The 23,881-nt window shown below is 41.3% G+C and overlaps 1 protein-coding gene across 2 annotated transcripts; it reads left to right on the top strand.

Moving 5' to 3' along the window:
* The first annotated feature begins 1,218 nt into the window (after positions 1-1,218).
* On the top strand, positions 1,219-22,919 carry ACSL5 (acyl-CoA synthetase long chain family member 5). Of its 2 annotated transcripts, XM_075107568.1 has the most exons (22): positions 1,368-1,496; positions 5,934-6,047; positions 10,590-10,775; positions 11,334-11,442; positions 12,092-12,156; positions 12,235-12,336; positions 12,669-12,768; positions 13,983-14,161; positions 14,850-14,882; positions 15,100-15,151; positions 15,547-15,620; positions 16,070-16,147; positions 17,112-17,246; positions 17,726-17,860; positions 17,940-18,035; positions 18,561-18,633; positions 19,545-19,633; positions 19,714-19,830; positions 20,275-20,418; positions 20,992-21,093; positions 21,474-21,545; positions 21,982-22,919. In XM_075107568.1, exons 3-22 carry the CDS (start codon positions 10,620-10,622, stop codon positions 22,120-22,122), a joined length of 2,052 nt encoding a protein of 683 aa, XP_074963669.1. In that variant the 5' UTR covers positions 1,368-1,496; positions 5,934-6,047; positions 10,590-10,619; the 3' UTR covers positions 22,123-22,919. The 2 variants fall into 2 exon arrangements, with proteins under 2 accessions (XP_074963668.1, XP_074963669.1); XM_075107567.1 differs by lacking the exon at positions 5,934-6,047 and having other exon boundaries at positions 1,219-1,496.
* Positions 22,920-23,881: the final 962 nt, after the last annotated feature.

Consider the following 23,881-nt stretch of genomic DNA (forward strand, 5'->3'; position numbering starts at 1 on the left):
AAGATGCATCTAAGAGCCAAAACCACAGATAGTGTCAGTCACTCTAGCTCTTTTGAGGCAGTGAGGCGATATCCACTTATACTGAATGGGGACCTGCCCAACTACTAATTATTAGTATCTATCGCATACCTCATAACAGCATTAAATCGCCTGCTTTTTTTCCCCACATGCAAGATGCACCACAGACTGGAGCCAAGAGACTTGCACACCAGTATCGTATCTTAACACCAAGCTTGGAAGGATCCCACTCATTTTCTTTCATCCTCCTCTAACTGACATTTTCTAAAAACTTAGAGGAGATTGCAATCAGAAGGTCTATGATGATAATTAGTGTTGGCATAGGTACTTCCACTTTTATTCTTGTCTACTGATACAGGCAGGTTCTTCCACCCCAATCAAGAATACTTAAGATCATAAGTGAAAAGTGTTAATATTGGTTTACTCTTCAAATATCATACAGGAGTCAAATTCTAGCACCAGTCAAACCAGGCCTGAATCAGCACAAGCTTCATGATCTTGACCAGTCCTGACAGTATTAAGTGAGTGCTGAAAGGACTTTGGTATTTAGCCTTATCTCTTGGATCATGAGGAGCAAACTTCTTCCAAAGATCACATCCACAGCCTTTGGAAGTGAAGCCAAGAAGCTCCACCTGCCAGCCCTGCCTGCATACCTCACCTCACAGCTGAGTCGTTCTCAAGCAGCGGTAAGCACTGCAGCTCGGTTACTCCCATTTCATAGATGGAGGAAGACAAAAAAAAAAAATCAATCAATCACTTAAATCAACACAAGAAATCTCTGATGAAGCAGGCTTAGCCTACTTGCCAGTCCAGCAAGCGCAATACCCTTTGCACACCTTCGAAAGAGAAGGTGCATCATGGTAAGATAACCAGCCCCCCGTACATCCCAAGTGCACTGAGAGGCCCTACCATAAAGGAGCGTGCTCCTTTACAGACCACTTGAGCTGCAAAGGAAACCTATCCCTCAGCAGTCGGGCGTGATTAAGGAGAGGCCCCTACACAAAGCAGCAGGGGAAAAATATCAGGCTGTTTGCTTGCTCAAAGGGCAATCTAAAAGGCACCTTTTCTCAGTGGATGAAGACTTACTCAGTGCCCCATGCATACTCAGAGTAAATGAGAGTCCTATTAAAAACCCAAGTGTGCAGCTTTTGCAGGGCTGGGGTTACCTTTCACAGTGTGCTGCTCTCTTCTAAAGCTGTTGCGCAAGAGTTGTATGTTTAACATTTCTAACCAGCCAAAATTGCTCTTTATATTTGATCAGGAATAATTTTTTTTTTACCTTTGAACCTATTGCAACGCAGGTTCAAAGGTTACTTGGGTGCAGTGTTGCCTGTTTATTAAAGCCACACACAGATGATTTGGGGCTGTCCTGCCGCAGGAGCTGGGGAAGCACCAACCCAACGCCCACTTGGAGTTGCAAAGCAGCGAAGGAAGCAAGCTGTACCAGCCCCTCCACCCTCCTCCAGTCCTGAAGGAAGGTAAGAAAATCTCTCCTGATCAGAGCTTTGTTTCCCAAGTACTAGAGTTCCTGCTCCTGCAGAGAAGTACCGCACGTGGCATAATAGCCTTAATTTGCTGCAATGCCAAGATCCAATGCACTCTCCTCATCACACTGGGTGCTGCTAAAGGCAACAGCTGTGTAATTGGGTGCATGTTATTAAAAAAGCAAGTCTGGGCTCAGGGGTTATATTCAGAGAAATCACTGCCTGAGTGAGAGCAACCACCTGAACACTCCCTGTTGCTATAGACTGGCTGGAACTGGAAACCTGACTACCGTCCAGGCTGAAACCATTTGTTAGTTACATCTGTTTAAAGATACAGTGCACAGAGTACCAGTGCCAGGCTCCCATTCAGACTCATGTTTAAACAGAGTTCCAGAAATAGAAGAATTATTTGGTTCCACAGGATTGCAGGCAGGTTTTGAAATCTTGTCATAAAAAATTTGTTATATGCTAGATCATTTATACATACATGCTTATTGGCAACATTTACTACAATAGGACCTTAATCCCTAAACAAAGAACACAGAAGCGGGCTATAATGTCTTTTTTAGTGTTTTAAAAGCACATATCTTAGAGTATGGCACACCAGACTGCTGTCATCACCTTGGTACAACTGCTTGGTGTAGCCATAGAGATGGAGCCTTCTCCAAGCCCTTGCCTGTGTACAGAGCTGCAGCTGTAACAAAGGAGAGGATAGTGGAGACAAAGATTGACCAGAAATACAGCTGCAAGTAAGAGAACTGGCAAAAAGCATGCTTCTTTTCCAAGTCCTAAGCCCATTGTTGTGTCCATACTACCTTCTCTGAGGAACCCACTTATGCTCTGAGAAGATTATTTATGTCCCTGTGCAGTTATTCTGCTTTACAAAAGCCAGACACCTGCCCTTGAAAAGTACAGCATAGCAATAAGGAATGATTATTTTCATAGCATTATGAAAACAGACTGGAATTCAAAACACCTTCAAGCAAAGTGAGCCCACGGAGTCACAAAATTTAGATCCAAGTCTTGAAGTGACAATAGAGAAAACTGTACACTGAGCTAATGCTTCCCCGTCATTGATTTACATCCTCTGATATTTGCTATAGGTAGATGGACTATTTTGGCATCTTTGGATAGCAAAAGCTCGTGTTGTACCATGACCTTAAGGTTTATTACAAAAGTTCAACTTATCCATCCTCTATGCAAACCTTTTGTGACAGTGACAACAGAAAGGAAACAACTTGAACTCTCTATACACATACTCTACCTGCTGCTCATCTTAATTTGCTAATGGGTATGAAAGATGCAGGCGTACATTTTATATACATGTACCAAAAGAAGCACAGGTTGAGTTATTCATGACTCTGCTTTATTTTTTGAGAGAATTACTAGTGACAAATGGATTCGTGCCTCTCATAAAAATCTGGAATTTATTCAGATCATTTGAGGCAATATAACAAATTAAAAGCCTCAACATTTGCATGTCACCTCTTATGCATACTGGGGAACATCAGCTGTATTCTAATTTATGAGCATGACACAGAGCCAATCATAAAGGAGAAGCTATCCTCCCCAAGGTTTTTCTATGTGCATCCCTTAATCCAATTTATGTTTGAGCTGTGAAACCCACTGAGGCCGGGCAATGCAGTGTAACCTTACCAGCTCAGGGACCTCCACATCACACACCGGGCTTCTGGCAGGCCGGGTAGGACGGCGCTGCAGGCATGTTCTCTCACACCCGCAGCCAAAGTTAATGCGTCGAGATACACAGCATTGCTACCCAACAGCTGATCAGAGGCAGGGCAAATTCATTGCTTTTTCTGTCCTTCCTGGAAAAACAACAGCCTGAGGCCAGGTGATGATGGAGCTGGCTGGGCCTGGGAGCTTGGCCTTCTTTCCCTCCTCTCTAAGAGGCATTACCTTTCTCTAAGCATAAGTGCACCATAACTGGCACTACTAAAACTGAAGCTCACAGATTCACTTAAATGCCACAGGAACAGGTCTGGGTAGGCAAAGCCAAAGGCAGAGGAGTTTCATGCAGAACAAGCTGTTTCTTTTTCATCTTCATGTAAAGCTTAGAGCAAAATCAGTGAATTAAGCTTCAGCTTCCCTAAAAGTATATCTGCATTGCTAAATAATGTCATGATTACAGTGACAAGTTAGCTTTACCTGAAGAATATAAAAACATAACTGCAGTTAGCAGACGCTATGTGTTTTAGCAAGCCAAGGTCCAGGACAGGTTGTATTCTGGATGCAAGTACATGCTATGTTATTCCATCCCAGCTATAGTTAGCCTGGCTAAGCAGATTATTCTGAAATCACACAGCATAGAAAAACTTTCAGACAGGCAAACTGTTAAGTGGGAAAAAAATTCCAAGGTCTGAGGTCAAGGCACTAAAGAAAAGAGACAGATGAAGCTGCTGTCTTCCCACCCCTCCAACGCTGCTGCAGAATTCCAGTTATATTAGACAAGCATTGGAGAGAAAAAGGGAAATTGCAGCAGCTATAAACTTTTAAACAAAGAAATGCAACCACAAAACCATAAGAAAAATCCGTGTCATAGCAGGAAAAAAAACTGAAATTTGAAACGTGATTCACTGTTACCGTGGACAAATAATTGCACGTGCATAAGTCTATACCACAGCAGAAAGAACTGGGTAGCTTTGGGGGAAAAAAAACCCAACAAAAAAACCACTAAAACCGACCAAAAACAAATAAACCAAAACCAGCAGCAGAAATGGGGATCCAGCCCACCTGCACGTATGTTACAGCAGTATATGAGAAATGCTGTATTCAAGACTTTTTGTCAGTCTTACAGGCCACAAAGCTATGCTTTGCTTAATACGCACACAGCAACAGAGAGAAAAATGCTGTTATTGAGAATATAGCTTTATACACAGAGAAAATAATAGCAAATAGATTATAAATTCTAAATAAAATTTCAAAAGGTTTTGGTCTACTTTTCACCTAGCTCTTCAGAAACATGTAAACTTCAAGCTCTTTTCATCAGCAAAGAAAAAACTCAACAACTTCCTTCATATTTTTTTCTAAGCACTTCAGTTCCCCCATGCAAGGTCCTCCCATTTACAAGCTCCCTTCCCAGTATGCTTTTCTGCTTGCTGATTTATTTAAACCGGGTAGAGGGAACTAGCTGTAGTTTTTAACATAAGTGTTACCTAATTGGTATTGGTTTGCTACTGTGCTGGTGAGGCTCCCTTTTACTTAAGGAAGAGAGGTTGGCTTCCCACCCCATTGTCAGAATGGTAGGTGTTTTTGACGACTGGTTCTCATCTCTGTATTTGGGCTGAAATATCTTCAGTATAAGTAATGAAGTTTTACTTTTGTTTTATTGCTTTATTATATTAAGTTAATGGGCTTGCTTGTTGTCACTCACGTGGGCTTTACTAAAACCTACATGCAAGTGTAGCGATTAGCTGCAGGTCTCTAGATAAAGAGTTTGTCAAGACCCGGCTAGGAAATATCTGGTAGCATGCTATCAGTTAGATGTTAACCTTAGGCTGAGTTAAGTTCAGATATAGGTTTGCTCTTTGCTCTTCATAATGTAAGTGCTATAATAATATGTATTGATAAAAGACATTAGTATCTAGAAGTTTTTAGTGCTACTTTTTCTCTGTAAAGTGCTTAATGATGATATTCTAGTTTTCTTAGGAGTTCTATGAGAATTTTCAAGTTGAGCTTTAGTTCTAGCTCTAAAACATGCTTGTTGTATGTCTAGAGATAATTTCCTATTAATATAATGCTTATGTATGTATGTTTTGCAGGAATGTGATCCTGTATCATCTAACAGGATAAACAGTAACAGAACCCATTACCCTGACTATTTTTTAAATTTTTCAAAACTTCAAAGGGCTAGTTGACCCTGTTTTCTTTCTGAGTAGGTAGTTTTCAAGAAAAAATGATACAAAAAATAAATGAAAGCTTGGCTTTTCAATTTATCCGACAAAACTAGTTTTAGTACTAAGCAGTGTCATGGTATCATTGTCCTCCTGATGGAGGGTCAGTAATATCAGACATAATAAAATTATTTACAAAAAATGGCCTTCCTATTTAAGCGTACTGAAAGCCTGAGTTCAATAGGTTTCATAAGCAAACCCAGAAATAGCCTGCAACATGTAGTCTGAAACCACAGAGCGCTATACTTCCTGAAAGTGACTCACTGAGGCCTCCTTCTTTCCCACCCCTAGCAGAGTGCTTCTCAGCCAAGATCAAAGGGTACTTGAACTGTTTGGCTCTGACTTTTGTAAGAGGTACTGTGAAAGCAAAGCCTAAGTAAAGTGTATCTTAGGCTTAATGCAAGTTACTGTGGATTTTGCTATGTGGTTTTTACATGGGTCTGTTCAGCAGTCATTGCAGAGCTTTTGCACTTTAGCTTCTCTTTGGATGCTAAAAGTTAGATGTTCCTAAACCCTACAGAACACAAGACTTCTCCTTGCTGCAGCTGGAGGAAGATGGAATATAATGCTTCCAAGGAGTAAGAACTGGCATAGTGGCTCACGTCTGCAGGACACCAGGCAAAAGCTGCACTGTGTAAGCAAATGTAGAGAGCTGAGCTACTAGTGGTTAGCTAGCTAGTGACCCCAGTGTAGTTGGTTGTACTCTACTCTTCCTGCTAGGAAAAAATCAATGTTACCTTACTAATGCTGATAAACAAGTTATCACGATCACCTCAAAAGCATATGCAAACTGTTTCTTAGGCAAACTTGAGTGAAAGAATATAATTCTAGAGAATATCCTCCCAGGCAGTACATGACCATTGCTTTTGAAACGGTGCAAGTATCAGAGGTTGCTTTGCTGTCTATAAAGAACTACTGTGATGGAGATGATACTGATATCTTTCTTCATACTTAGGTCCTTGGAGGCACAAAGCTCAGTCACTTCCCAGTGGAGAGAATCTCCTGACTTGGAGAGATTAGAGAATAACTGTTTCATTCCTTCTAGCTAATGAAGGAATTGCTGGGGTGGGGGGGCGCAGTACAGTAGAAATGAGAACACGTACTCCTGAACCCAAGGCTGTAAATGTAATCTCTTCTGATAAAAACTAAGCCTTTGCACTCTGAAGCTTAGTGCATCTTATCCCTGACCATTGATCAGGGCAGACAACCTAAGTACACTTTAACTGTCCAGCATCTTATTGCACAAGAGGACTAACAGGTGGTTCGAGACATCCTGTGTGTTTCATATCTTTCTGGTCACTGGGAGCTGAACCCTTCAAAACTCGGGCATTTCAAGCACTCTACCCCTGTCCCTCACATGCTTAAGACAGTGGCCTGCGCTCAGCCTTGCCCTGCAGTGGAAGCTGGTGTCTGTCAAAAATGCCCTCGCTTTGTCTCATGCTGCACTGAGTTGAGTTTTTACTCAGTTGATACAGATCAAGTATTATGTACGCATAGGGCATTTGGATTTGTGAGTTATAGTTGCTCCACAGAACAGATCTAGAGTAGAGCTGTTCCCTTCCCATGGACAGAAAACTCTGTCAAGTGCAGACTAGTATCCTCTCTGCTGGCTCTTCTCCTTCGAGGGCAGCAGGATTAAGTGGCTTTTGGAGGATACCAGAGATCATTAACTAGCAGTGACTTTGATTTGACAAGTAGTTACAGGAGAAGCTCTAGGCATAGGAAACAACTGTTCTAATGCTGGGAATTAAGACAAATTTGCTGACAGTCTCTTGCTACAGCTTGAATGACATACCCTATGTACTTTGATAGGCGTCACTAAAGCCCATCTGAGGAAACACAGTTGGAAAGTAAAAGCAAAACACTGTCACTATTTTATTCATAAAGGGAATTGAAAACAGTCTTTCAGATATTAAAAGCATTTTTTTCTGTATTGCAAACAAGATCTAGGTATCTGTGTTTTTTTGACAAAACACCAATTTCTGTAACTTTAAAGGATGTTGGGTTTGACTCTCACATGCAATAGTCTCTGCTGTGAGCAGGCTAATGAAGACAGTTACTAAAAAAAACCCACCAAACCTAGAAGCAAATAAGCATACAGTGTTTCCCGGGCTTTAGAGATAAACTTGTCAACAGGTCTTTCTTTAAATTAAAAATCCATTTGGCTTATAACTGAAAATCATCCTTGACTAGCTATAGCGGTGCTGGTTAGGTTACACTGGGATGAGGCTACTGTCTGGTTTCTCTTTCTCTCTATGCAAGAGAATTGTGGAATCAGTTCAGAATCTGAAGGCAAAAGCTTTGCTGCATTTAATCATCTTCAGGCTTTTTTCAACTTGATCAGGTGTTCTGTCTGGACTTTGATGAGTTCTCTGCTCCAGGCATCATTATCAGTCCTCCTAGATGTCTTGGCTCAAACTGCCTTGCATGTGAGTCAGTGAGGAGATGAGAATAGCCTGATGGAAAGATTTTCAGTGACTTCCGTACTGCTGCATGGAGCATTTGGGGTTAGTGGATTCTCTGATCCTTACCACAAAAAGGTCAGACAAGTGTCCTCTCTTAATTTTCTGACAAATAAGTCCATATAACAGACAGTAGCTATTTGTGACAACTGCACTGATCTGTCTGATTAGGCAGTGTTAATGCTAAGCAGTGTTAATAAGTTATAGCAGAGGACGTAGTGCTATAGACATGATCCTCAGTGCTGTTTATTACCACTAGTATGATACTGTAAAGGCAACCAATCCTTCCTCGTTTCTAGGAAATTGTCTTAAAATTACTATTAAAATGAGCACATGAGAGCACACTTCAGCCATTAAAACTGGTACAGCTGTACAGGCATGTGGTCTCTTCAGTTGCCTGCATACAGCTCTATTCTCTTACTGATGATTGAAAAATTTCTTGTCCAGGGAAGTGTCGTCTGAAATGCACTGAGCGCAAACTCCTTTTGGCCCATCTGGGGATAGAAAAAGACTGGAAAATAGCCCAAGCTGATTGCTCTTAATCAAAATTCAGGAGGGCTGGGTACTCCGAGCATCCCTGTATAAAGACATGAGAATTAGATGTGCCAAGGTCTAGTTTTGCCAACTTCTAACAAGTTAAGCTTCCAACCCACAAATGATGCAAATGTGATTTGCTCTGTCAGTTGGATCTAGTAGTGGGCTCTGAGTTAAAGGAATAAAGTTTGTATATGCAACTCCTCTTCATGTTGGAGAGCGGAGATGCTCTACCAAGCTGCCTCAGTGCTCATGCTATAAAAAAAAGTGACTTGTTCATGTTAACAGAAGAGGAAGTGGCTGACTCACACCATAAAACAGATACTGTTTAATCACCTACAGAAAGCCGTTTACTAACTGCTCCAGTAACAGGTTACAAGGCAACATGTATAAATCATGAAAAGCAGCTGACTGCCAAACTCACTTTATTAATAACTTTCAGTTTTCCAAAGAGAGCAGTGCTAGAACCTAAACTGCTAAGGGGCTTTGCCCTGAATGTAAACTTGAGCAACAGACCTGGTTTTAGAGGATTTTTTTCTCCAGGCTCAGTTGATAAAGGCCCAAAGGAAGTATGCGGAGATGGGTGATATCCTGTGCCACAGAAAGAGCAGGTTTCTGCTTCCTACGTTTGATATGCCCAGTGACTGGAACTGTCAGTCAGTGCAGAGTGCCAAGGGCAGTTCCTACCTTTCTTGCTGTAGCACAATTCTGTTTGGACTCTAAATACATGAAACCAAGGTCAGGCTTTGAAGGGCACATTGTAACTAAAGCTTAGAGTAGAAGAGAGGTTAGGGAGTTGGTACTTTTCAGATATGTAGGTGAGATGCTTTTGGCAGCTTAGACTTGATGACAAGCATCTGAGGTGCCCTTTCTTATCCAGATGCTGAGTGGGCAAAGCATGCCTTCTCTTACCAGAGAACACATTAGGATTGCTGATTAACACAGCCACCGGAACCTGAAATCTACAAAACCATACACCAGATACGGGTGATCTAACTCTGGTCAGCATGGGCTCAGAGACCCAAAGTCTGACTTAGGGGCCTGGCTGAATTTACTAACTGTTCAGAAAATACCTTCAACTTTCTTGGAATTATAGTTAAAGGGTAACTGGAGCCCATTGCTCCAGAATGCCTGGTACTCTTCTTGTACAGGCATTTAGTTGCTAGCTGACATACTATCTACTGACCAAGTTCCCTTGATTCTGTGTGAAGGAATTTGAAAGGGTGTGGTTATTCATCTTGCAAAGCGTGATGTGTCACGTCCTGCATAGCTATTTAGATACTAGCAAAGATATCTGAGTTGATTCAGACAAAAAGCAGTCACCTGTGCTAGATTTGTCTTGGCTATTCAATCTTAAAGATACCAGAACATTTTAGAGATTAAAGTACTTGTTTCTAAGGGAGGAGGCTGAGGTAGATGTCTCTCTGTCTCTTAAAGAAATCCTGCATTCTCAGTTTTCACTTCTGTGCCCTTGAAGGAAGTGACTCTGGAGGATGCGAGAAGCAGAACTGCTTCTGTATTTCCCAGCTAGACTTCCATTGCATACATTGAATTCCAGGTCGTCACCTCCTAGTGGAAAGTAACTTTCACAGTTTTGACTTGTGCCGTATCTCACACTGAACACATTTTCACTATATGAAATACTTGTCCAGCATAAACCCTGCTTTCCAGCTGATCATAAAGATACTGCTTGCCCTGCAGACTTTCATATGTAGGTGTAACAAGCATGTAATTTAGTAATACCCCTACTATTTTAGCAATACCCCCTCCTATTGGACAGCTATAGTATTGAGGAGTTTTCTTACTTCCACTACTCACATCACTGAACCGTAGGCATTTTTTCGTTATATGTAATTTGGGAAATTATATACTGGCTTTCCCCAGGCAGATTTTCACTCTTGAATAAAAAGAATTGACATCTGTTCCTTGTCTGACTCCATCAGGCTTCAGCTTTTTGTGGAAGTTTATGCAGCATGGATTAAGATTTATGGGGACAGGTGACTTGAGATCTCTTAAGAGTCTTAAAGCATTGCATAAGTGTGCTTCATTATTGTACCAGGACTCTTTAGGGGCAAACTGCTGAAATGATTTGTAGTATTGCTTAATAAACTACTTAAGTAACCATGGCTTATAGGTAGACAGTGCTTCTAACTCATGTCTACTAAACCTGTTTGTTTCAGCTTCAACTCTGGCTCCACTGATCCAGCACGATGATGTGGATACTTCAAGTCTTGTTCTCACCGCTCCCAACACCAGCATTGATTAGTCTTATTGTATTTGGAGCTGGCATCTTCCTGTGGGTGATAAGCAGACCAAAACCTGTTTTGCCTCCTGTTGACTTGAACAAGCAGTCAATAGGAATTGAGGTAATGCTTACTCTGCTTGCAGGCATGGACTATTTATGAGTTTAATCTGAATATTGATCCATTCTGACTCTGGCTATCAGTGCGAACTCTCCTGTCTGATATACACAGTCTTCTATCCCAGGTGTACAACTCAACAATATGGTGTGGAGAAGGGATGTCTTAAGATACTAAGAGTAAAAAACAGCAGTTCTTGCCAACAGGATTAGGTGGGATTTTTACCAGATGGCCTTGGCTGTCACTGACTTTTTTTCTGTATTTTAAATGCTTTGCATCAGCTTTGAGGCTGGAGCTAGACATCATGTAACTAGGCAAGTGGTAGCACTCAATCTTAGCAAGGTCCTTCCAATAACCTGTAATCGAATATCAATCTAGGCCATCTATAAAATTCCTCTGCATATGATTGATGACTGAGTAGATCAAAATCAGGAGGGAAAAAAAGACTTCCCTAACAACGCAATGCTACTGAAATGTTTTAAAGGGGATTGCTGGGAGAATGGCTGAGGAACAAATGACATTGTGTCTGTTCTGCACTGTTTCATAACTGTGCTCTGTTCCTAGGGAGGAGCCAGAAGAGGTGCACTCTTGACAGATAATAACCTGCTTTCTTATTACTTCGAAGATGGTAAAACCTTGTATGAAGTTTTCCAGAGGGGACTGCATGTTTCTGGTAAGCTTTGCATCTTCTAGCTAGTACTTGCCTATCAGAAGTAAATAAAATTATTCCAAGCTCGTTTGCCTTGCCTCTTGTCTGTGGTAATAGTTCAGGCTAGCAAAAGCTTTGCTAGCCTTCTGTGGGGTGGGGTGGAGCGACAAGGGATGGTATTCCCCACCCCCACCCCTCCACCCCCCACCCCCCCGTGATTTAGGAGTAGTCTTAGTTGGCAGACAGGGCAGGAACAAACATCAGAACATAAGATGGTAGAGTTCCGTAAAGAGTCAGCAGATACTAAGCATCAGAGGCAGCTGCGGGGAAACACCTCTGCCTTGTCTTATGATGTGGGTTTTAGTGTAGAATTACTGCCTGCTTACAACAGGTATGAAGTTGTGCACAGGTGACTTCAGGGGTCCTATGCATGGAAATACTTGATAACTTGCAAGCTGTTTCAATCTCATGTGGGTTGTGAAATGGGAAAATATCACCAGATAAAGACAACAGTCTTGGTTTGGGCAGAATGCTTAACTATGGACACTGTGCACTTCCACACTCCATGCAGTTAGCTAGATGTCTGAAAATATCTTCCACTTAGTGTTGCATAGAAGTACTATGCAACTTCAGTACCGAGCTTTACAACTGCTTTTCTGAACTCTTCCATTAGGAAATGGCAGCTGTTTAGGCTACAGAAAACCCAACCAACCTTATCAGTGGCTGACATATAAACAGGTGAGTATTGTACATGACAGATTATTTAATTTGGGATACTGTCTTGTAACACTAAAGTGGGGGAAATCTCTCTTACAGGTTTTGGACAGAGCTCAATACCTGGGATCAGGGCTTCTGCAAAAAGGATGCAAACCATCATCAAGCCAGTTTATCGGCATTTTTGCTCAGAATAGGCCAGAGGTAAGCAACAAATAGTATATTCTTTCCTAGAATGTTCTGACACCATAGGGAGAGAAGAGGGTCTGTATTTAAATAGCTTGAGGCCACATGAGGAATAATCACAACTGGCTTTTCTCTTCCCAGTTCCCTTGTTACTGACTGAGCACGTACCATGCCAGGCATGTAATACAATGATCTTGAACCCTCACTACTCTGAGAATCTCACAGACATGCTCCTTACACAACCCCCACTGTTAATGTGTGCATGGCCTAGTCAAACTGTATGAAATGTGTAGGTAATCCTGTCTTGTGAGCTGCTAGTTTTCCTTAGCAGTACTGTTGTCTCTCTTCAGTGGATCATTTCGGAGTATGCCTGCTACACTTACTCAATGGTTGCTGTTCCACTCTATGACACCCTGGGGGCAGAGGCCATTGTATATATTGTTAACAGAGGTAAATATTGACTTCCACTATTTCATATTGATTTCTCTAAGAAGCTTTGTTTTGAGAAGGCTGAAGTTCAAGGGAATTTAATGCAAAATTCAGAGTAGCTTTAACCTTACGCTTTTACACTTTTATAGATAGTTTCTGTAAATGAAGCTGCTTTGCAGGTGACATAGTTCAATGCGTAGAAGCCAGTGGGCTTCCTGTGTCTCCTAGTCTTCAGTGCAAGTCCACTGAAGACCTGTTAGATCCTGTGGACCATCCTGCAAACAGAGTGCTCAACTATTTGCTATTTGAGGTTTTGCAATCTTGAACTCCCACACTGCCAAACAATCAGACAATGCAGACAAGCTTGCACGCAAATTAAGACTAGATGTGCGTCTCTGATTTAAAGTTGTAGGATGTAAAAAGTGGAGGTGGGAGGGGTAAAGATATGCCTAAATCTGTTTAATCTGTCTAGTTAGGGCCTGTTCTTCTACAGAAGCAACAACTAGCATGCCATTATGGAAGAAACTGGTGAGGAAGCTTGAATAAATCTTCAAACTTTCTTCCCCCAGTCTTAGGGGAGATATGGGGGGAAAAAAATCCACTGCTGTCACAACAATCTGGGATCCAACCCATAAACAGGAATTGCCAAGCAAGACCACTTCAACAGCTACGCTGGTGAACCCTGCAAACAGGTCTTGCTTTGGGACTACACAGCTGTGACTTAGTAGGCTAACGGGGAACCATCATGTTCAGGCAAATCCAATTCCTCTGCTGACTTAATGGGAAATGCATTTGTAATTGCATAAAACTCTTGCACATGTAGGGAAGCTGAAGCACTAACTCAAGAATTTTAGCTACCTCTTTCAAACAGGTCTAAGTTTCTTTAGATTTAAGGAAGGTGGCTAAACCTAAACAATCACTGAGGACAATTCTGAGCTTTTATGGCAATTCCGAAAGTTTAAATGCCTATCTTGACTGAGACTGAAGATACTTGTCTTCAGTTCCTCAGCGTTTGCCCTCACTTTGTATATTTACAATCTCGTTTGCCCCATCAGTTGGCCATGGTAGGAGGAACCTTCTTAGCACTGTAAGCCAGCCACCGAATCCATATGAACACTTGCAAATCGCTTTAGAATGAACCAATGCTATGTTCTAAATGTATGTGCTACTGAGCTGCCACTCATGAGCCTCTCGTCTTCTAAACTAATTTCTGAAATGTAATTTCTTTTCTATAGCTGACATAAACATAGTGATCTGTGACAAGCCCGAGAAGGCACAGGTCTTGCTTGAGAACTGTGAGCAAGAAAAGACCCCGCGTCTGAAGACTGTAATTCTCATGGATCTCTTTGATGAAGAGCTCAAGGACAGAGCAGCTAAAGTGGGAGTTGAAATTCTAGCACTGCAGGAGGTTGAGGTAGGTGACTAAAGGCTTCTGCTTGATCTTTCAGAGCTAGACACCTGGACCTTCTCTGGCAACAATGACACCTTAATGTAAGCATTATCCAGTTGTCACACCTGTACCTGAGATCATGATAAGCACTAATTTTAAATAATATATTTAGCCAAATGGACTTGCAGAGTTCAAAGTGTTGACTAAAGTTGTGTCCATGTGTTGTGGACAGTCAGTATGCATTAAAATGAAGACTTCCTTAGCTTAATTCATGGTGCAGTTGTAACAGGATTTATCAGGCTTCTAAGGTGGCAGTTGAGTCTAACTGAAAACTGTAAGTGCAAATTACTGGCTGCTTTGACATCCCAATACTAGGCTTAATCATCCAGATATGATGCATAAATGTAAAGTATAAGAGATGTGGCCTACATCAAATAAAATTAAGTATCTCCACTCAGGACTTCCAAATTCCTTAAGTAGTTCTGATCACTTTCTACACACTCAGATTCATGCTTCCCACAACCCTAGGAGTCAGCTTTTCCAAGCTGTGTGTATTAAATTCAGGAAGACCAACGTCTCTTTCTGAATAAGACAGAGTATCAAAAGGCAAAGTAAAAACAAGTGTTGAATCTGAAATGCAATTACCTATTCATCTACTGTTGTTGCATGTCTTCTCTTGCTATTGTTAAGCTGTGTTTTCTCTCTAACACAGGAGCTGGGAAGAAACAACATCAGAGAACCAGTTGTAAGTATCTCTGTGGAACAGTTGTAAATTTGCAAAACTAGTCTCTGAAAAGACATCTTGCCATGCTGCTAGCAGAGAAGGCTGGCAGGATTACTTTTGTATCGTGTCTTGCTGTTTCCAACCAGAAATCCTGGTTCATCCCACTTTAGGAAGTGTATGTAAATACTGATGAGCCACATAATCCTTACTCTAACCTTATGTGGCTTTTTCCCTCTAGCCTCCTAAGCCTGAAGATCTTTGCATCGTGTGTTTTACCAGTGGAACCACAGGTAAGAGAATATATAGTGATGCTTCCCATTAAAACTACATGTCAAGTACAGTAAGACAAAGCTTCTTAGAGCTGGGGGGAAGAATACCCAAATTCATGTTGTCTTATCCTATGAAAAATACAGTCTGTATTCTGATCCACAGGAGCTAGAGAATCACCTTGTTTCAGCATTCTCTATGCTACTCTTAATTAAACTGCTGTTTCAGTAGACATTTCCTTTATATAATATCCATAGCTGAAAGTGCTCAAGACGAGGCATATTTATGATCTCTTAAGACAATGCATGCTATGACTGAGCCTAATACCAAGATAGTTCAAACTGAGCCAAACGAGACATGGGAAACTGGCAGCAGAAGCAGTCAGAGCCACAGCTGACTTTGCCTGATCTCTCCAAAGGTAACCCTAAAGGAGCCATGCTGACACATCAAAATGTTGTTGCAAATGCTGCTGCCTTCCTTAGAAGCACAGAGGTAAGCTACTGCTAACGATGATCTCTAGGCTATGTCACTCAGTCATGAAACTAGCTTTAATGTGGGCATTTTCTGCAAATCATTAACTCCCAGCAAACTCATGCTTTCCTAAGTGCCCACATTTCAATGGGACAATAGTATTTCAATAAACTTGGTTTAACCTTGAACAAGAACTTCTACACAGAAGTTATTCTAGAATGAGTCAGTTCTAAATGCCAAGAGTACTAAACTACCCTATTTCAAGCCTTGACAAAACTAATCTTGATCTAGTATGGCTGAGTTAGAACTGCAAATTGTTAAGAGATGATGGATGAGCCCGAGTTGCTTCAGTCATTTGAAGTGTCTATTTTAAAGTACTCAAATTGATCCAAACTTTATTCACTTTCTACTTAAAAGTAACTCAAGCAGGCATAAGAGTGCTAACTTACTTCTATTTCTTTCCCCTCCAGAACGCAGTTGAGTGTACAAGTTCAGATATCACCATATCCTACCTTCCCTTGGCTCACATGTTTGAAAGGGTTGTACAGGTATGCAGACTGTGTGCATGCTACTAAACTTCTGTAGAAGATCTTGGATATACTAACTAGTTCAGACAGTAACATGTTAGAAGCCATACCTAAATGGTTAAGACCACCTACCTGAAATAAAACCTTTGAACTGACTAAATAACGCCTAGTTACTTCTCCAAGATTTGGCTACTATTTTCATTAGGTGAAGCATTGCTCTTCAGTCCAGCCTGACTGAGTCTTTGATTTACTAAGAAATCAGCAAGGGAAATTAACAGCATCAAGGCTTTAGTCGAACACAGTGAAAGCTAATACATGAAGAGGAAGCAGTTTAAGACCAGTGGATTTAGTACTCAGAGGTAAATGGTGGTATATTCTCCACTGTTTATTCTGCTGGGCTGTGTCATCCTGCCTGCTTCCTAAGCTGAAGTTCCAGTCTTCCAATTAATGGACTTCCTTCAGCATGTTGTATAAGTAATAAGCTCCCTACAGGGAACATTAGCAACTTTGTGGCAGGATCTAACTCTTCTAAGTGTAATGGTTTCCTGAACACTCTCTTAACCTCAATTCCCAACCCAGTATTTAAAAGAGAATGTGTCTTGTTCTAGTCCTCATCAATCTGTTAAATTCTTCTGTTGTCTTGTATTTACATTTCTAGGTATCTCAAAAGATATCAAAATAGAACAGCTGTTAAAAATGTGGTGAAGCTCATAATTAATTTTATTCAACCATAACATGTAACTGTTTTGTGGTGCTTGTGGACTACAAATCAGTCACATGCCAGAACTTAATCAATGCATCTGAGTTTCTGTAAATCAAATTATAGTGAAAGGTATGACAGCCTTCTGTATTTCCTCAAAACCTATTCACACAAGAACTTCCCTACCACTGGGTACTGGAAATCATGCTGCTTTCCATACACAAATAGTTATGGCTAACGAAGCTAAGAATATCCTTGACTAAGCTTAGTCTGGTCAATTTTTAGACTGTGGTCTACAGCTGTGGAGCAAAGGTAGGCTTCTTCCAAGGAGACATCAAGTTGCTAACAGATGACATGAAAACCTTGAAGCCAACGTTATTTCCAGTTGTACCAAGACTGCTCAATAGAATATATGACAAGGTATGTGAACAATTTTTAGCTAAATTTTCTTTGTGTTTATATGTCTAACCATGTATACAAGTTTAAATTAATATTGAACGCATCATAACATCACCACTAGTTAATTAGTCCTTAGCAGAAAGAATTCTTTAAAATCCTTTCTGAGGAGGTGGAAAGAGTCCTGGGACCTAGAGTATAAGAACAGTGTATCCAGTCACGACTGGGCTAAGTCTGTTGTTGTTCAGAGACAAAAAGTTTGCTTACTTTTGGAATGCAGATGAAGCAAGAGCAAAGCCAGACCCCTACCCCTCAAGCTATGGCTGAACTATGTCAGCAGTAACACAAATTACTATTGCCCCTTGGTTCATCTCCTAGACCATGGCAGTAGTGAAGACAGACCCTAGAACATCAAAGTAAGATATGGTGCCTCCTAATAAAGCAAGAACTGGAGGTAAAAGAACTGAGATAAACCCAAGAGTCACCAATACTTTTCCTTGCAGATACAAAGTGGTGCAAAGAGCCCCGTGAAACGTTGCCTGTTAAACCTTGCTGTGATTATGAAGATGTCTGAAATAAAACAGGGCATAATTAGAAATGACAGCATTTGGGATCAGCTAATCTTCAAAAAAGTTCAGGTAAATTATTAAGCTCAGGTAAGTTATAAAATGAGCAATGTAGTATTGGAGGATCTTACGGCTTCTAATTCTCTTGTAGGAAACCATGGGTGGAAGAGTGCGTATAATGGTAACAGGTGCAGCCCCTATATCTCCCTCTGTCCTGACATTTCTTAGAGCAGCATTGGGCTGTCAGGTAAGCGGAGATTTTTCTTAAAGTAAGACCTGTTTGATTATGCCCAAATAAATGACCAATGATACAGCTGTGGTCCAGCCCAGCTTGTTCCTGGGGAGATTGCTGTCAGCCTTCAGTATTTACAGGCTGCTAGATCCAAGGTAACTGTAACAGGAATAAAATTCTGCAGGGCTGTCTTCAAAATACACTACCAAAAAACTGTCCTGTAGGCTCTGGGAAGAGGAACAGAGCAGCACTCAGAGTCAGGCAGCTGCCTCTGAGCTTTGTGGCTTATCCTGACAGTCAATGAGCTTCCCATGTAGTGCATTTGAGAACAGAGGTCAGAGAATGAGGTGACCAAAGCAACGTTTGGATAGGTGACCTTGAAGAACATTTGGTTACACCAATAGGACCAAGAAGTCTTAAAGGCTAAGACTGTCTTGGCTTCCTTCCTAAGAAGAATACTTGAGCACTGGCATAGTTGAAACTGAGCTTTTTCACACCAAGGCCTTGATGTTCAAAGACTATTCATCCTTTCTCACACAGATCTTTGAAGCTTATGGCCAGACTGAATGCTCAGCTGGGTGCACTTTCTCAATGCCTGGAGACTGGACAACAGGTATGGTAGCTGAGACTTGGAAACTCTCACAGCTGTCAAGAGAAAGTGGCACTCAAGCTTAGGTGCTCTACTGCTTTTAGTTCAATGGAAGTTAAATCGTGGGTACTTAACCTCAAAGTGAATCTTGGTAGCAACAGTCATGGGTATGCTTAATAGGTATGAAAATTCTTGACTGAAGTAGGTGAGGATCTCTTGTGTAAAGTGACATAGGTCAGCTTAGACCCTGTCCCAGTGTACAGGAAAGGAGTGTCTGTACAGAGCTGAAGAAACTGGACAAGGACTTCCCAAATGCCTTTAAGAAACTAGCTTTAGCTCCCAAATGACTTGTTTTACTCAAAGAATTATGACTAAAATATCAGACATGATACTTGACTATTTTCCTGAAGGATTACCTGACCTTGAAGATTTAGCTTTCTTTTTAGAAATGATGTTTTTCATATTGGGTATTCTAAATTCAAGCTCAAGTCACTATCTTTGAGAACACAATAACTGCAGAGCATAATGAGGATGAAATGCAAATGAGTACCAGGGTCTATGAGGGAATTCTGTGGAGGCAAGTGTGGTACATGGTTGGTGTGGTTGATTATGCCAATAAATGGCTCTAAGCATTCAGACCTGGCTGCTACTTATCCTGCCTTAACTGTCTGAAAATAGCATTACAATAACTTTCTTGAGCATTTGGTGTCAGACTCCTTTAAACAATACTGGTTCTTTATAAAAGAGTGCACAAAGAGCCATTTAGTATCTACTATCACTGAAGTCTTGTATGTAGGAGGCATCTGAGTTTTTCTACCTCACTTCAAGACCTAGTCTTTCTTGCTTTAGATCAAATAGGGCCAACTGCTAGCAGAATCCCCAAAACATAACTGTCCTTGTGTTGTTTTTTGTTTTGGTTTGGTTTTTTTTCTTAGGCCATGTTGGAGCCCCTCTGGCTTGTAATATCATAAAACTAGATGATGTGGAAGAAATGAACTACTTCTCTTCTAACAATGAAGGCGAGGTACGTACCACCTCCTGTGTGTGTTAGGAAATACTGAAACATAAGACTTGGTGACTAACAATGTTCTGTGCTTGCTATAGGTCTGCATTAAAGGACCAAATGTGTTCAAGGGTTATCTGAAAGACCCTGAGAAGACCGCAGAAGCAATTGATAAAGATGGCTGGCTCCACACTGGAGACATAGGGAAATGGTTGCCAGTGAGTAATTGCTTAATAGAAACCATCCCTTGGATGTGAATTCCTGGCTAGTTTACAGTGATCTGAAAAGCTGGAGAAGTGAATTCTAGGATAAAAGCCTTACACGGTGTTTTGTTATCATTCACCAAGTAACTCCAGGCAAAACTCCAAGGACCAATTGGCTTACAAGATCTCAAATAACACCTGCTAGGCCAGTAGTTAAGACTGTCACCTCCAAAATGAAGAACAACAAGATGTCTTGGTTTCTGTCAGAGGAGAATAAGGGTGCTGTCTAATCATGTCCTGAGCTAACTGGAGAAATGAGACAAAGTACCCCTTCTCTCTGTAGAGAGCAAAGACCAGTTCCATTGCCTTTCACAGAACAAAAACAAACTCATTACCTTCTGCTTCTTGCTTCTGTAAGGCAGACACTTGAGACTAATGGCCTCTGTCTTTAATTTCTAGAATGGAACACTGAAGATCATTGATAGGAAGAAGAATATATTTAAACTTGCACAAGGAGAATATATTGCTCCAGAGAAGATAGAAAATGTCTATGTCAGAAGTGCTCCTGTAGCCCAGGTCTTTGTCCATGGGGAAAGCCTGAGGGTAAGTGATGCTAGGAGTGAGCATCCTGCAAGATTCCTCCCACAATGAGCTCTGGAAGATCACGGCACAAACATATGCATATACAAGAGTCCTTGAACAAGATCTGTTCCCAGGACTGCCATGTTTATATAAATATCCTTTCAGACGTTTTAGGCTGTTTATAGCCTTCCCTGTTGACACCAAAGAAAGAGATCTTGGAATTAAGTTGCAAGTTGGGTAAAGGTTAATCACATACTTGTATGGGATTTGTTTATCAGGCCAGTTTCCTCATTCCTTTGGCACAGAGGTATCACCTATGCTTGCAGAGGCCAGTCTTCCATCTGTAAGCCAGCCAAAAGTAATTGTTGGAGTGTTTAGCACACATAATGGACAAACTGCCCTCTGAACTGCTGTCAGAACTCAGATAAGTGACTTGAAAGTCCTCGTAGCTACCTCCAAAATTCTGGAAACAGATGGTGATGCAGATGTGGCTCAGTATAGAGGTAGTGTTCACAATCAAGTTCACATAGACAACCAAAGTTATTTCAGATGCCTTATCTTGGTCTAAACATGTCTACTTCCACTTGTTTTCAGTCTTTTCTAATAGGTATAGTGGTTCCTGATCCTGAGACGCTTCCACAATTTGCAGCAAAACTGGGAGTAAAAGGTTCCTATGAAGACCTGTGCAAAAATCCAGTGAGTAACTTTATCTTTTTAGTGGGTTATAGGTAGAATTTAATTCTAAAGTCCTTGCATTCCTTTGACTTAATTTTTACCCACCTTTTTTATAAATTTAACTGCCTAAATGCTCAGAGGATCATGCAAGCAACCTTAACATAAAAACTGGAACTAAGTATAGATGTTCTCTTGATGTTTCAAGGACTACCACTGCTTCTTTTCCAATGAAAAGACAGACATGACCTTGTAGTGGCCTTTATATGAGAAATCTTGAATGCTGAAATATGTACATGTATTTTTGCCAACCTCAGTTTTCACTGACTGGGCAATGGGTACGGTCCTGAGTTGCAATTACAAAATGGCAGCTTTACCCACCCTGTTCCTGCTGTTTTTTCTAGGCAGTGAAGAAAGCTATTTTAGAAGACATGGTCAAACTGGGGAAAGAAGGTGGTCTTAAATCCTTTGAACAAGTGAGTATTTCCAAATCCTGCTTGTCACAAGCACCTGTGTTGCTAATGCAATGGCTGGGAAGTCTGCATTCCTGTACTGACTGTGCTAGGATGGGACCTAAGACAGCTGCCCAGGATAAGAGATTGAAGTAGGCAGTGAAACATTGCCTGCCTCTTGACCAGGAGACAACTAACTGGACAGGGCAACAGTAACAATTGCCAAGTGATGGACTGGAGGTTCACCATAGGCTGCAGGCGCTGTACTGTAGTTCAAGCATATCCTCTTGCCGTGTCAGCCAAAAGGAGTTCGACTTGCATCAAAAACCAGTTTAGTTACTGGAGCTCCTGAGACTAAGTGAGTTCTTGCACTGACCCTAAGGAAGCTGGGAAGAACTGATGTTTGTCCTCTAAGCAATTATGCAAGTGCCTTATGTGCTAAATTATTCTCTTTTAATAGGTTAAAGACCTGTACATCCACACAGAGATGTTCTCTGTAGAAAATGGACTCTTGACACCAACACTGAAGGCAAAGCGAGCAGAGCTTGTTAAAGTCTTCCAGAAGGAGATTGAGGCCCTCTATTCAAGTGTTCAGGAATAACTGGCTAATTTAAACTGGATGGAGTATCTAAACTAATCTGTGACACTACATGACCTATGGAGAACACACACGAGTGGAGGGGAGCAAGAACTCAAATATATTGTTTCTGTATCCTGGGAGAAATTACTTTCAGATGAAGATGTCTATAGTATAACTGGCAACTGGCAGCGTTCAAATCTTGCAGGACTAAGCACCAGCTGTCTGGCCAAAGCCAGAACTTTCATCTTCCTCGGACTGTGAATGAAGCACAAAAACACTCAAGAGCCTCGACCTTTACAAGGCAGCTGTATGCACTTCTGACTGTCAAAAGCAAATCCTGGTTTCTGGCTCCAACTATGAACTCCATTGCTACCTTTTGTGGATTGATCTGCAGACTGAACTCCTTCATGCAGTTACATGTTTTGGGTGTCGGGGAGATAGTTCAAAAACCAAGCGCAGGAAAATAACACTTCTGTTCCTACTCAGGGTGCTATAACCTGTGACTGCTTGAGTTGAGACAATGCGAATTGGAGCTTAACATCTATTCAGCAATTACAGAAGGGAACTTCCTGGACCACACAGTATAGGTTGTTTTTGATGAAAATGCGTAGTCTGGCATCAACTGATTTACCAAGTGCATGTGTCTAAAGCAACCATAGTAAGGGAAGCACTGGATCGGTTTTTGCACGTGTTCTGAAATGCAATGACCGCTATAAAGCCTCTACACTTAAGAATATGAGCCTGATACGTGGAAAACTTTAGCTGTCATTCCTAAGGATACAGGATGCAATAAATTGTAACTGCACAATCAAACTAAAGCCTGTGTGAGTGACTTCTTTCTCTGCTGCAACCTGTCAGCTGCAAGGTTTACTGCTGCAGCTAGAACACAACTGCTGCAGAAAGTAACTTGTTTCCAAAATTGTCACTGCTCAGCCACAGCTCAAGCCATGAGGTAATAAGAGTACCAGACCAGATATTGCTCCTCTACTCTACTTTCTTGTTCTTGTAATAAGGTGGTATGTGTCAAAATCTTAATAAGTATTGCATAAATTCATTCTTCCAGCTCAGTCCATCATATGAAATAAGTCATCAGATACCATTCTCTAGGGCTAAAGCTGCTTCTGTAGAAAACTATTTAGGCAAGATGAATACTGTCTCTACCTGTACAAATGTCTTCAGTCAGTGTATGCTGCCTCTGCTGACAGTTCCTCCCTGCCCCTGTAGTGGTCTGCTGTATCAGTCCAAAAGGCAAGCCAGTGCTAACAAGGATGTAGCATGGGGGAGGAACACATGAAGCTTTCCTACGCTAATTCTCCTTGTCCACCAGATTCTTACAGCTAGTGACTGTTCCTCTCTGTATTTAATGTTCTTGGTCAGATATCCCAAAATGAAAGCAACCAGTAGATTTGTTGGTCAGGAAAGACCTGGTTGCTGTGAGGCAACTCTAGCTTTGACTAGTAAAAATTACTGACCCAATTCTGTTTCTAGTCTAGGCCCAAAGACCTCAACATTTTCCGGTAACTCATGTCACTTATTATGCTTGTCATAATGTGAGGCTATAAAAGCTTCTAAGACTCCGAAAGTGCATGTAACAATGCTGCTCATCATTCCTATGCTTCCTTAAAGCAATGTGACTTAAAAGTGACTGGTGGCTTCATCTTTTCCCCCAGGTGAGACTGGGGAGAAAACAATGGAACCAGAGGCAGTAAGAAACGTATACTGAAACTGGTTTTGGGTTCTGATGAGCAATTCAGTGGGGAACAGTAAATCTAGTGCAACT

Source organism: Phalacrocorax aristotelis, chromosome 12 (genome assembly GCF_949628215.1).
Source record: "Phalacrocorax aristotelis chromosome 12, bGulAri2.1, whole genome shotgun sequence".
NCBI classification, from domain to species: Eukaryota; Metazoa; Chordata; class Aves; order Suliformes; family Phalacrocoracidae; genus Phalacrocorax; species Phalacrocorax aristotelis.

Excerpts from the sequence above, each read along its gene's own strand:
- ACSL5 (XM_075107567.1), top strand. The coding sequence starts at position 10,620 with ATGATGTGGATACTTCAAGTCTTGTTCTCACCGCTCCCAACACCAGCA. Across the intron at positions 14,162-14,849 it reads TAGCACTGCAGGAGGTTGAG|GAGCTGGGAAGAAACAACAT; the intron begins GTAGGTGACTAA and ends TCTCTAACACAG. Across the intron at positions 21,546-21,981 it reads GTCTTAAATCCTTTGAACAA|GTTAAAGACCTGTACATCCA; the intron begins GTGAGTATTTCC and ends CTCTTTTAATAG.